At 32.8% G+C, this 13,976-nt stretch overlaps 2 protein-coding genes across 2 annotated transcripts; both read right to left on the bottom strand.

Annotated features, from left to right (window-relative positions):
• Positions 1 to 679: 679 nt before the first annotated feature.
• LOC112600616 lies at positions 680 to 7,130 on the bottom strand. The gene is made up of 3 exons (XM_025347896.1): positions 7,055 to 7,130; positions 2,389 to 2,952; positions 680 to 1,171 (listed from the first exon to the last, which is right to left on the bottom strand). Exons 2-3 carry the CDS (start codon positions 2,908 to 2,910, stop codon positions 680 to 682), a joined length of 1,014 nt encoding a protein of 337 aa, XP_025203681.1. The 5' UTR covers positions 2,911 to 2,952; positions 7,055 to 7,130.
• Positions 4,119 to 7,685, bottom strand: LOC112600586 (52 kDa repressor of the inhibitor of the protein kinase-like). The gene is made up of 4 exons (XM_025347857.1): positions 7,549 to 7,685; positions 5,666 to 6,153; positions 4,955 to 5,566; positions 4,119 to 4,513 (listed from the first exon to the last, which is right to left on the bottom strand). The coding sequence occupies exons 1-4, from the start codon at positions 7,683 to 7,685 to the stop codon at positions 4,119 to 4,121; spliced, it is 1,632 nt and encodes a 543-aa protein (XP_025203642.1).
• Positions 7,686 to 13,976: the final 6,291 nt, after the last annotated feature.

Genomic DNA, 13,976 nt, shown 5'->3' with positions numbered 1-13,976 from the left:
TCTACTTAATAACGCTCAATCATAATTAAAGTATATTGATTTAAAAAATATTATGTCATAATACAATACAACTCTATATTAGATTGGATCCAACGGATTTATTGATAAAAATAATAATAACAAGTACAACGACGTATACACCAATAAATTATTTATGTTAAAAAATTGCGTAGCTATTTTTGCTGACAAAATTCCTACACGAATTCGAAGTAACGAATAATGTGACGTTGTGAATTACTATTAAACTGCATTGCAGTGTTATATACTTATATAAACAAAATACAATAAGTAATTAGATATTTTGATTCAGTTTTTGTTTTTTTATCGGTGCTTACGCCTGTAGTAGGTATTCACATTAGTTTGCCATCGCATTATATTTTATAATTTTCGATTTTAAAATTGTCAACCAGGGGTTTTCGTTACAGGTACGAAATAACTACAACGTTACCCATAAATTACGTGATGACGTGCGGAGTTACGTAACTACCTAATCCCAATAGTGATAGAATGTATACGTATTTAACCAAGTGCGGTATCGACCCGCGTACACAACGCACTAGGGTTGAACGTCAATCAACGGGGCGAGTATCTGACGGTGAACGCTACATTGAATTAATTTTGCACACAGGTAACACACAGTACACGAGGATTCGTAATCCAGCGTCGAACACGCATAATTTTATGCACGCAAGTTGCGTGGCGAAAACCACTCAGCAGCGGCAGCGGCGAGTAAAGCTTCATTTCTCCGACTCGGATAGCCGCGCACCGCGCCGGGGCGCGAATTTTCCGGACCGGCGAACCTGCGGTAGTGGACGAATTCCGCGACGAAGGCGATCGTGCTGACGATGAGTCCGATCGCGAGGCACATGAACGCGATCACCACGTTCTTGAAGGTGAACACTTGGTGCGGGTCCTTCCGATGGTGGTAATCGGATATCGGCCGGAAAGGTTTAGCGTGCACAAACCAGCTGTTGACGATGCCGCTTTCCACGAACGTGGTGATTATGCGGTCCACGACTTTTATGAACGGCACGTCCCGGCGGACCAGGTAGACGATGTGGAACGACCTCGGGCACTCGTCCATGATGTGCAGCAGCACCTGATTGTTTTCCACGTACGAGCTGGCGATCTTTTCCACCAGATCGTTTTTCCTGCCGATCGCAGCCGAAGTCTTAACGCGATCGCGACACCACGATGCGCGTTATATAAGAAAACAAGAACAATAATACAAACACACATTATTATTATACGCTTGTTACATACTGGTTGTGTACTAGACGGTGCGTAAAAATCACGACACAGAGGTATCTCTGCAGGTGCGTTACTATTGTCATCGAAATTCGTCATCACAAAATCAGGGTTAACCTCTAAGACGTTGGTAAAAAATAAAAGGGAAAAAAATCAATCCGTTCGAAAATATTTTACATCCTTTGCACCTCGTCGACGCGCCAAGTCAACCGTTAGAGTACATCGGAAAATCACGTTCGTTCGGAAACAAGGCGCATTTTATGAATGTTTCGTAACGTCTTATACTGTCGAATTGTGCTCACATGTCGTTATATTAAGATTATGCATCAAGTTTTATCTGCAACGCGCATGATTGCACGCGCCCGCATCATATCATATACATATGTCACATACACTCATCAATATATATTGTGTGAACTATTATTATTGTTTTACTGAAAGGTTCATTTGCATATTGTCATCAAACGAAAGCGATTAATTACCATCGATCGCCCGTTACGCAAATTCATTGTCATTGTTATTTTATATAACGTGTATATGTAGTTTACTTTTTAGTCGAAAGTTTTGGAATACATTTTGACTCAACATTATATTTTACGACATTGTTTTAAAAGCCGATTATTTCGAAAAATCCGTTTATAAGATTTAAGAATACTTAAAGTGGATCTTATTGAAAAGCTAGGTAGGTATCCCACTAAAATTCCCGTCATCTCTTATTGACCTTTAGTATATAAATATATTCGAAATCTTATCTCATTAAGTCAAGTACATACACTCGCATCGATATATTATTTATTTCATAAAATACCCAAGTACCTACTCAATGCGTTTGTTTTGTCGACTTCTTTTCCAACTCAACTATTCGAAATGAATAAACCTTTTTGTTTTTAAAAAACCTGAATGATTGTTTATTCTTGAATTCTTTTATCGTTTAATTTTTTTTTTTTAACGATTAGTTTAATAATTTATATAATAATACTATATTTAATCATCATATTTTGAATATTACTTCTACACTATATACGTCATGTTCAATTTAAAATCGACTAAATTAATATAGATTTCGTGACGTGACGAATTTCGATAATTATAGTAATAATAATAATAATAATAATAATAATAATATGTCACAATGATTACCCGTTTGCTTGCCACTACACCGAGTATGTCCAAAGACTTATTTTTGATGATTACAAATCGATCTGACATCTTTTCGTACACCGGTCTTTCGTCAGTCTCAAAGAGCAATATAAGGTTGTTGGAAGCCGAAAGGACTGGCATGCCGGTGTCGTATAGTTCTTGCACAGTGGCAACATCCCTTTCGTATTTTGGGTAGCTCAGATACTTGACCATGACCGCTTGCAGACTGGTAGCCATGATGAACCCAAACAGAACGGTGGACACGACCATTAGACGTTCGGAAAAGTTGTTTGGCACACGATTGAGCGGTACCATTAAGAAAACTCTGAACACGTTTATGGCTAGAAGTGTGAGCGAGTATGGTGTATTTGTCGTACGTCGTATGAGAGTCCACGCACCCAGAGCTACGACAAACGAACCGGCTAAACAGTACCAAAGCCGTACGTCGAATGCTGTAAATATCGCACGCCATTGACTCATCTGTTGCGCCTTGGGCACGACGAAACACAGCTCATCGAACATCACTGGTGTCGTGTATTGTATCGTGTTGTTGGATTCATATGCCTTGAATAAAAAAAAAAAAAAAAATTAACGAATTTAAACATACAGGCGGTTTTGAAAAAAAATCTATTCAATAACTTATTAACAATACTTTTATTAACACAAATAATCAAATAATATTTAATAATATTTATTTTTTTTTTTTTTTGAGAACAATTATTGTTATCACTACGTTTGTGTTGATTAATATAACCTTTCAAATACATTTAGAGAGTGATGAGATGAGAAATTCTTCATAAACAATTGGAAACACGCTCTTTATAGTTTATCAAATCTACCAAGTACTTATAGTTAAATGTTTCATTAACTTTAGCATAGACTCCATTTAAATATTTTTCAAGAATGTTAATAGAAGTAAAAATGTACCTACCTATATAAAGGTACCAAATACAATACTGGGGAAAAACGCGAGTTGGGTCCCGAGATATTTGATTCCTTAAAAAAAACACGAGTTAGGTCCACGGTATTATTTGATAATACTCGAATTGAGTTCAACGTAACTTGCCAATAATGGGCACCTATTAAGGGGACAAGACGAGGTACTACCCCCCCTGGACTTACTTGGGATTTAAAGTGAAATTTATGTATCACTTCGAATCTCAGACATGCAGCCAATCAAAAAAAACGGTAGAAAAAGAAAATTTTTTAAGAGAAAAGATGCTATCTTTTAATAGTGGAGAATTGACACGATTAAATTTTGTAAAATAAGTGTCTTTAAATTTATTTCTTATCTCAGTGTTTTCCAAATTTTTTGAAAAAAAAAAATTATTTTTATAAATATTTTAATTATAGGTCGCGACTGGCGCGACCCATAGATTGGAAAACACTGCCTTAGCTTATATTTATTATAACACATATATTTATTAATAAATAATATATAATATTTTTAATTTTTTTAAAATTAATCTAGTATACGTATCAGGGACGGATCTTGGATATTTTTATAGGGGGGGGGGGCACATATAAATTGTATAATGATTCTTTGATAATATAATTAATAATACATACTCTTATTTTTAAACAAAATTGGTAATAATAATAATAATGATAATAATAATGTTGATTACATAATATCACACACAATATAATAATAATTTATACATATATGTTAGTGGTTAGTCATTAATAAATAAATAAGTAAAAATATTTTTATAGGTTCTCATATTGCCTCATAGGTCGAATTGAAGTTTTCGTTTATGTTTTTTAGCAAACACATCAAGTACTTCTCTTGGTTTTACTTGAATATCTTTATTTATATGCAACATTGCTAAGCCGTTAAGTCTTTCCTGGCCCATTGTCGATCGTAGGTAAGTTTTAATTCTTTTTAAAGAACTAAATGACCTTTCAGCACTTGTTGTTGTTATAGGTATCACACTAAGAATTGTTAAAAGATATTTCATATTAGGAAACATAGATGCATATTTAAAAGCTTCCATTGAAGAATCAGCCTTTTCTGGTTTATTTTTCCAAAATTGTTTCCATAAATTTAACTCGCCGCGTAGTGCTTCAATACTATGAGGTAAATCTGCTTCATATGTCTGAGCCGCATTCAATATTTTATCGTCTGAAGTTTAATTAGTAAAATAATATTTAGGAATGATTAATTTTAAATTAGAAATAACTGAATCATTATTTTTATTAAAACGTGAATTTAGTTCTAACATAAGATAATCCAAATAAGGTAGAAAATAGTTAACGTGGTAGAATTCAGATAAATCAGTTGATTGGGGCCTAGCATTTGCACGATGACATTGCGTTTTTGTTACTCTTGGAATCCTTATATCAACGTCCATTTTTCCTGCAATTATTGTTGTTTCTTCAAAAATGTTTTTAAATTCCGTTTTTGAATTTTCTCTTATTGTAGTTAATACATTTTTAACATTGTTGATCATTTCTATCGATTGTGTATAGTCAATATTAATACTCTGTAACAGCATTGGAAGTGGAAGTGTTATAGCTAAAAATTTCGTTAATATTTTTAAGGAAATCAAAAATTCAAATTTACAAATAGCTGCAGATAGGGATTGTGCATTGCTTCCTGTATGGTTGCTAAGGCTTAATTCGTTTAATGTAACTATTATAGCTGGTAATATTTCCAAAAAATGTAAAATTCCATCATGTCTTTCGACCCAGCGTGTTTCACACAACTTTTTAGCTTTTACTGCTTTTTGATGCGGAAAAAGTTCTGAAATTTTTTCACTCAAAAGTTGAGTTCTTAAAGCAGATTCCCTTAAGAAGTTATAAATATTTGTTATTATTCCGACTGTGTTGCGAATTGAAGGTACAGTGCTTGCTTTACTGAGCATTAAATTTAATCTGTGGTTGGCACAATGAGTATAAAATGCAAGAGGCTGTAAACTTGCAATTCGAGATTGTACTCCTTTAAACGCACCACTCATATTCGCGGCACCATCATATCCTTGTCCTCGAAGCAGAGCAAGATCTAAATTTTTTTCTTTTAATATTTGTATAATGGTGTCAGCTAAATATTCACCAGTTAAATGTTCAACCTTTGTGAATCTAAGAAAATGTTCCCGTATTGAGCATGTGTTCGAATCAAAATACCGAACACAAAATGAAAATTGTTCAGAAATACTTACGTCAGTCGTCTTATCAGCTAAAATACTATAAAATTTTGAAATATGAACTTTTTGAATTATTTTTTCACTTATAACATTTCCACAGCAATCAATTAAATCATTTTGTGTCGTCTTACTAATAAAGGTAGTATTTTTTGTTGCAGATTTGAAATGCTCTTTTAGAATTTGATCTCCAGCATTAATACGAAATTCTAATAAAGCCTTAAAATTTCCTTTTTGATTTTTGATATTGTCATCAACAAAATATATAGAACCATCATCTCTATGACCGCGTAAGGATATATTTTGTAGGCCACAAAATAGTATGGTTTCAATAATAGGGATTAATTTTTGCCTATTTTGTTCAACTTTACGTGTCATAGCAGTGTCTAATGTTGTTTCTATATTTTGTATTTTTCCATTCATAACACTTATGAAATTATCAGATTTAAAAACACAATTCTTATGGTAGTCATTATTTTGATGGGCCTTAAAATTTTCTTTTGCTTTTTTGTAAAGAGATAATGGTATTGTAACTAATTTTCCTAGTTTTACACGACTACGACTTCCCTCATCGCTTCCAAATAAAACACATATTCTACAAAAAGCTCCTCCGAGTTTTTGGCTATAAGACAACCAGGGATACTCATGTATCCAGTGAAGTTTAAAGGAACGATTTTTATCTCCTTAAGAAATTAGAGGAAAAATAAAATTTTCATGTGGAACCCACGGATCACGTAGAATATCATAAAGTTCGTCGTCTTTTATTTTATTAAATTTAAAACCTACATAGTTGCCAATATCTCTTGTATTTGAAATTTCAGTAGCAGTGGAATGAATTGAGTTAGATTGATCGTCTTCATTTTGGGGTATAATTTCATTTTCAGACTTTTTGTTTACAATATTATCATCTAATTTTGTTTTTTTTTTTTTAAAACATTAATATATTTGTATTCTGACGTTTCTTCTTCATGATTTGGATTTATACGTATTATAAGTTTTAATCCCAAATAAAAATAAATCTAAAAAATACAAATAAAGATAAAGAATGTATGAAAGAAAATTACAATTTGGTTAAGCTATATTTTTAAATTAATAACCCGGTAGTTTTCTATAGGTATGATTAACAGAACATATTATATGACAAATACCTAACAATTTACAAATAATATAGGTAGGTAGGTAACGTGGCGGCTCGTGGGTACTAATCGTAGATTAGCAGCCGACAACGACGAGCGTACACGCAGTTAATTTTAAAAAATAGAAATAAACTACCCAAAATATTAGTATATTTTACAGTATGGACGACGCTGCCTATCGTCCAAAACTTGAATACATATAAGATGTATAAGCGTCAATAGAAAATAAATATAAACGTAAAAATATGCGATTAATCAGCGCTTATGAAAAAAATCATACTTCAATAAGTTAATAAATGGTTTGTCACAATTACACTAAGCTTTAATTACACTATTAATAGTGGCGGTTTTGGTTGTATTGTTATGAAATTAAAAATATAAACTTACATTTAGCGTTGAAGCGTAGCCCTTCGTCTGTAGGAATTTCACAATTACATTATTATATTATAAAAATTACTGTTATAACAGTGTTGTGTGCTTATGTGCAATACGGCCAGTACGAAATTAAATTGTAAGTACCTATACCACGTCGTTGTCGCGGCGTCGCAGCGGTGTCACGCGTTAAGATAACGCAAGACGTGTGCTCCGGGCCTAATGGTTATAAATAGAGATCGATAAGATACTAAGCTGTAACTCCTTTTATCAGTTTAAATGTACCTAGTTAATGATTTTACTAGCAGGTAATAGGTAGTATTATTTTTATTTACAACTGTATTTTATATTTATATGATACTACTCGTAGTAACATAAAAAAAAATTGTCGATAGAAAATTGACAGGGGGGGCACATGCCTCTGTGCCCCTCCCCTAGATCCGCCACTGATACGTACATCTTAACATAACAAAAACAAAATAATTTTTGGGTGATATTCTAATACCAACCTCCACGCGTTGTCTTTTGGGTAACGCAAATAGGATAGCCCCAACTCATTTACTCTATAAAATAAATCGGGACTCAACTCATACTGTTTTTGAAATCTGGGATCCAACTCGAGTTTGTCCAATATTGGTATTCCCATAGAAGTTTAGAATAGTATGTCGAATCGAAATATTTCAAATTCCATGTAAAATTTTACACTTTTATATTTTTTACGTTAATTTTATTTCAGGACACTAACTGCAGCTAGTATGTAATTTGTACTTTTAATTTATTGATAAAAGAAACAAAACAGTACCGCAGTAACCCATTAGGCCATAATTAACCTACTGCACATATAATATTAAAAATAGTTAAGATATTGATTTTTATATTTATGCCATATATTCAACCGGGAATATGATTCAAATTTTAAATAATTAATTACAAATTGAAAAGAGCCGCTATTAGGATAGCTGGTAGTCCGATGATAAAAAAATTAATTATTTATTATAACTCTGTTAACAAAACTACATGAAAGCTTTAGCTTTAAATAAATGTTTTGAAAAAAAATAATTTTCTACATCAAACTCGTTTATAAAATATGGTAGGAATTTTTTTGATGTTAGATAATAACGAAGGGATAGAATTTCACGGCTCCGCATACAGCGTCTTATGTAAAAACGTAGGTCTTTCTATAACTCTAGAGCCTTTACAAATCTAAATCATGGGTTTATAATAAATTAAAAATGGTGACTTTACATTTAGCCGCTATAACATGAATCGTGATTTCTGAAAAACAATCAGTTATATCATAGTGTTTTGCATATGTATGATTACGTGTAGTTTAGGAGTAGAACTTAATTTTTCTCAAAGCATATAAGTTATCATTTAGTAAATTAATATAAATATTCGTGTCATTTCATCGCAATAAAGAATAAAAAATAAATAAATTTCAAAATATTTTCCCCCCGAAAATCACGGTTCACGCTGTGCATTGTGAATTATTCGTCTTTAAGAAGACATGTGTGATGTGTAGTCTCCGTCTTACAAATATCAACAATATTCAAACAATATTTTCTGTGCGATCGCTTTTAATAAAAAAGGAATTTTACCTATATACAACTAAAAGGTAATAATATCATCAAAGGCATCTCATACGTTTTTATTGATATCCGTACATTTGAATTTGATCATAAGCGAATTCCTTCTACAATACTGTTGTTTAAATCTAAAAACGCTAAATCGATTCGAATGCACACACATTTTTCATAACAGTATATTATGTTATACGTTCGTAAGACAAAGCTGACACAACACATAGTGACCTTTAGACTCATAGAGTCCTCTAAATACGAATGTAGCTGATGCAAGGCGAAATTATTACGTTGAGAAAGACTCCGTTGAACGCCATGTCCGCCTTGTTGTACACCAGATCGCCCAACAGGCCGGTGTACGTGAAGTTCGAATCAGTGCTGGTATCGTTGACGGCCGCTGAATTCGACTCGGAACTAACGGATTCAGAATTGGTCTCGGCCCAGCCGTACTTTTTGCCGTCGCTGGGCTCGCTGTAGATGGGTGTGAAGTTCATGTGTTTGGCCAGCGTGGCCGCGACGATGCCGTCCATTCCCCCGTACGAGCCGTCCGGCAGCTTAACCGCCTTGAGCCGCGTGGGGAACATGCATATGCGGACCGGATGTCCGTTCAGGTCGGTCATCCTCAGACGGGCGACCGCGCGCAGCCCGGCCACGTCCAAAGGCCGCTTGGCGACCACGCCCCTGAACGGATTGTACGTGTACGCTTCCGCGTCCGCGATCACCACCAAGTTGGCCACGGACTTCCGTTTCCAAGCGACCCGGAACAGGGTCTTGATCGCTGACCGGTCGTCCACGCCCGGCCGGGTCAGCCACACGACGTAGTGCGACTTTTGGTCCCACGCGGCCGCCACCGTGTCGTCGTCGATTAGTCCGAGCACGGCGTCCACCGGCCACTCGTTGACGATCACCAGCACCGTCCGGCCACCGTCGTCGGCGCGCGTCTCGTCCGGGCGGCGGTTCACAGCCGGCGCGTGCATCAGTACGGCCGCGCCGACCAGGTCGTGCACATCTCTCAGGAACCCGGCGGGCGTGGCCCCCAACGCGACCACGGACAGCGCGAACGGCTGTTGGACCAAGTCGACGGCGGTCATCCGGCACACTTCGATCACGGTCGGCGCTTCGCGGCGAAACGCCACCGGCCACGGGTCGTCGACGGGCGGCATGCGGCCGACGACCGAGGTGGCCGTGAGCAGTGCGACCGCTCCGCAAACGGCTCGGACGACGTTCGTCATGACGAGTGGCCGCGCAAGCGAATAACAACGACGGACGTGGTGGCCACGGGACGCGGCGCTGTCGTTGGGCGACGACGTCAACGCAACGATTATTAAGCGTTTACGTAGTAATAATGTTATTTGGAAATTGTCGAGGATTTATCGCCGCCGATAACGTAGTGTACCGCCCGTCAGGCCGTTCGGCCCGTAAAAATGACAGTAATATATCATTATATCGTAATGGGCCGCACGCTATACAATATCGCGATATTTCGTAAATTATTTTCCGCGCGAATCCGATTTTCAGAGTGTCGTAATATAATGACACCGAACACCTGCACTTCGAGCGATGAATTCGCGTTGACCGCAAAAACGTGGCGGCGGCGACGTTCGGTTTTGATTTGACGTTTTGTTTCGACCGTCTGCGCTCGGCGGCCTACCGCGTTCTAACGTATAATGATGCATTTGTTTTATGCGACGACAACTACGGCGGTAGTCATTAAATTCGCAGAAGGCGCACAATTGGATCTGAAGGATTTCACGGACGTTTTACCGCCGCGAACGTGTAATTCAAAGGAGATTTTGCATAATTGTATTACGGTTTATTTCGTTTGCACAACAAACTGTGTAGGTACACTGCCACGGCCATCGTTATAATATTATATTATTATGTAATTTCGATATTATCGGAATTTAAAAAAAAATGTAGATAATATTATTATCGCGATTAAATGTATACTCAAAAGAACAAAAGAAAGGCGAACTTATTTACGATAGGCACTGGTTGATTAAACCACGGATTTAGAGACACAATACATTTTTTTCTTCTTTTTATTATAAAAATATAAAATAACAATATTTCTTTGATTTTAAAATACAAAATATCTCCTAATTTATTTTGATTAAATACATATAAATGGTGTATGATATTTATTTGATAAAAATATTAAACCGTATCCATACCCAAATATTCGTAACTATCGAAAAGGCAGCACTATTTTTGGGCAGAAGGGTGTAGGAACAAGGTGTAATTTGGCATATTAGCGCACCTATTTTTCTGCATCTCATTAGCTTGCTGCAAAGTGCATACTTTACAAATACGCCCACGGCCAAAGCATAAAAGTTAAAATATATTATGAAAATTATAATGCATAAAATATTATACATATGCATAATTATTATTTAATAATTGTTAGCATTGGTATGCATGTCAAAAGCTATTTCTAACTTCCAAGATCTCAATTTTGAAATCGTCTAACTTTTAAATATATAACCCTTCAACCCTATTCATACACCATACTATAATAAACATATTACACATATACATAAAATATATGTGTTTACTATAATGAAGAAAAAGAATCCTGACAATGAAAACAATTTAGCCTGCTTAAATGCTAGCACCTCTATTAATAAATCTCAAATTATGCCACTAAATTCTCGTACTGTTGTTAAAATTGTATGGTGACCAGCGCAAGTCATACGGTTTTATAATATGCATTCGTATATAAAATAAAATAAATTCTACGTAAATTGAATTGATTTATTTTTGTAATATAATATTAAATAAGTTAAAAATATAATTTTATTATATATTCCTAGTTAAAATTTCTATGGATTTTTGTAAATTGATATAAAAATGTAAAAAGTCTATTCAATAAATGTATAAATACATTTTTAGTTATTAAAAAAAATATTAAACAAACGTTTAGTGAAATAAAAGCATCAAAGTATTCACAAACTATAGACTGTCAGAACGTCAAATTAAATAAATCTTTTATCAGCAGATCACTTACAACTTTTAAATTTTGCAAACGTAGGTAATAAAGTTAAGACACTTGCGCTTGCAATTTTTAAATCTATAACAAACATTTAAAATGAAATATTATAATTAACTAAGGTCAGTTGCACACATTATTTTGATTTTAATCAATTTTGAATTTGAATTTACAGCCATCCATTATAATAATGTGTAATATCGTATATATAATATACATACATCTTAAAATTTTAATTTTAATTAAATTTTAAAAGTTCTTTCAATACTTACATTTTAATTGATAGTACACACTACACGGTGACCGTATAACGTTAATAATTTACACACCACCATTGTCAATTAAAAAGTTTAAAAGAGTATAATTAAAATTAAAATTAAACCACATTTGATAAGTTACTAAAATTTGAATATGTTTACTCTTATACATTAAAAAGTTAAAAATATAGTATTTATTTTTTATGCATAAACCAATATTTCTGTATAATATTTAATACATTTTTGATGCATGCCCAACCTTATGAAAGTAAAAAATGTACTGTTGAATTAATTACATTGTATTTTAGTTTATATCAATATGTACTTGGATAGTAATAAAGGATTAATAACATTATACATATTTGTTTGTAAAAGGAAACAATGCTGTTTATATTAAATATTAATATATTTAAAATAATTGTTAAATAAGTAACAACTATATTTTTGTGCGAACAAGAATAACTAAATTTGTTATAATTCTTAAAGTTACTTAGACAACTGTTTGATAAATGTTTAATATTCGTTATAATATACAATAACAAACTATACGAATTATTTATGTATATGGACAATACTAATATTTTCATAATCAAATACTCAAATATTAATCACACAAGTTTACTAATTACAACTGTAACACCACAAAGTAATTTGTAATAATTATGAATTACATAACCACTAATATTTTAAATTAGTGTTTTAAGAAGTATTGCTATCGTTTGCTTGAAATATCTTTAATTTAAGAAATAAACATTTTAGATGAAAATCTCTCGTTACTGGTCGAATATAAATATAACTTGTATTATATTTAAACAAAGTTATAATCTAATAATCTTTTGTATGAAACTGTGTTTAATTTTGTTAGTTAGTTAACTAATTATTTATTCATAGTAACCAGTAGGTATAATATGAAGAATTTATTTATGTAGTATGACAAATTCATTTATACGAGTATATAATAATAAAATATCTTTATATTTTATAATTAGCTATATATATTTTTTTGGTTCTCACTATAACCAAAAATATTTAATTTGAAATATGGTATAACTTCTACTAATATGCCAAAATTAAAATGATATAATATTTGTATGTTTAAATTAAACCATGTAGTATGTACTTTCCTCTTATTAGGTATATAGTTTATTAGTAATGCAAAATATGATATCTAATTATGTGAATATATTATTTTTTTTTACAAATACAGAGTAATTATTCATGCTTGTCCAGATTTTCCTCTGTTAATTAATTATTTTAAATTATGGTTTATTTTTACGTAATTTATTTTTAAGTACTTATCTATATTATATGACTTAATTTCCTGCAAATAATATTCACTAAATAACTAAATAAAACTAAACCATACAAGGATTGTCCTATAATCATAACAACTTTTTATTTTTAAATGATAAATGATAATCACTTCTTTTTTATTTATGAATTGTTAGGTAGATTATTTATATTTTTTAATGTTGATGTATTAAAATTGTACTAGCTAGTAAATTTTTAATTATTTAACTTTATCTACAAAGTATAGGTCCACGATGATAGATTTGGATAATATATTAGTCTATGTATTTGCTTCACATTGAAATATTTGGCTCTAAAATTCTCGTATAAGTCTTATTTTTTTCAAATTTAACAAGAGTCGAAAGTAGACAAATTAAATATTATATTTGTTTGATAACTATAATACTTATTTTAAGAACAATATTATTATATTTAGTATACAGATATTTCATGAACTTAAGCACTACTTATTTGAAATTTAATTTAAATTAATTAATTTTTTTTTTAAATTACCCGTTTTATAATGTTTAGTTAAAAAAGTCGGTATACAAAAAAAAGTTCATGTATACAAAATTAAGTATTTAAAAATATGGTTTTTATAAAGCATACTAAAAAATTCCAACAAATAAAAATTTGAATAAATATATTATTAAAGAAAAATATGGAGATATTAAGATATATGCTTGGTGATAGTCACTCTATATACTTGCAGTTCCCAGACTGTAAGACGCGGTTCCCTAGGGAGACACAAACATTTAACAGAAGAGACGCAGTATAAACATTGATATTGTACGTATACACTATAAGTACTAGTATAGAAT

The sequence above is a fragment of the Melanaphis sacchari genome, unplaced genomic scaffold, assembly GCF_002803265.2.
Source record: "Melanaphis sacchari strain LSU unplaced genomic scaffold, SCAv2.0 Contig0_pilon_pilon, whole genome shotgun sequence".
NCBI lineage: Eukaryota > Metazoa > Arthropoda > Insecta > Hemiptera > Aphididae > Melanaphis > Melanaphis sacchari.
Note: the sequence above shows the minus strand (reverse complement) of the source record. Positions and strands in the feature narration are given on the sequence as shown.

Excerpts from the sequence above, each read along its gene's own strand:
- LOC112600586 (XM_025347857.1), bottom strand. The coding sequence starts at position 7,685 with ATGGGAATACCAATATTGGACAAACTCGAGTTGGATCCCAGATTTCAA. Across the intron at positions 6,154-7,548 it reads CCAAAAGACAACGCGTGGAG|CCAAAAACTCGGAGGAGCTT; the intron begins GTTGGTATTAGA and ends GTTGTCTTATAG. Across the intron at positions 5,567-5,665 it reads AAAAAATACTACCTTTATTA|CTGATAAGACGACTGACGTA; the intron begins GTAAGACGACAC and ends ATAGTATTTTAG.
- LOC112600616 (XM_025347896.1), bottom strand. The coding sequence starts at position 2,910 with ATGTTCGATGAGCTGTGTTTCGTCGTGCCCAAGGCGCAACAGATGAGT. Across the intron at positions 1,172-2,388 it reads GTGTAGTGGCAAGCAAACGG|ACTTCGGCTGCGATCGGCAG; the intron begins GTAATCATTGTG and ends GATCGCGTTAAG.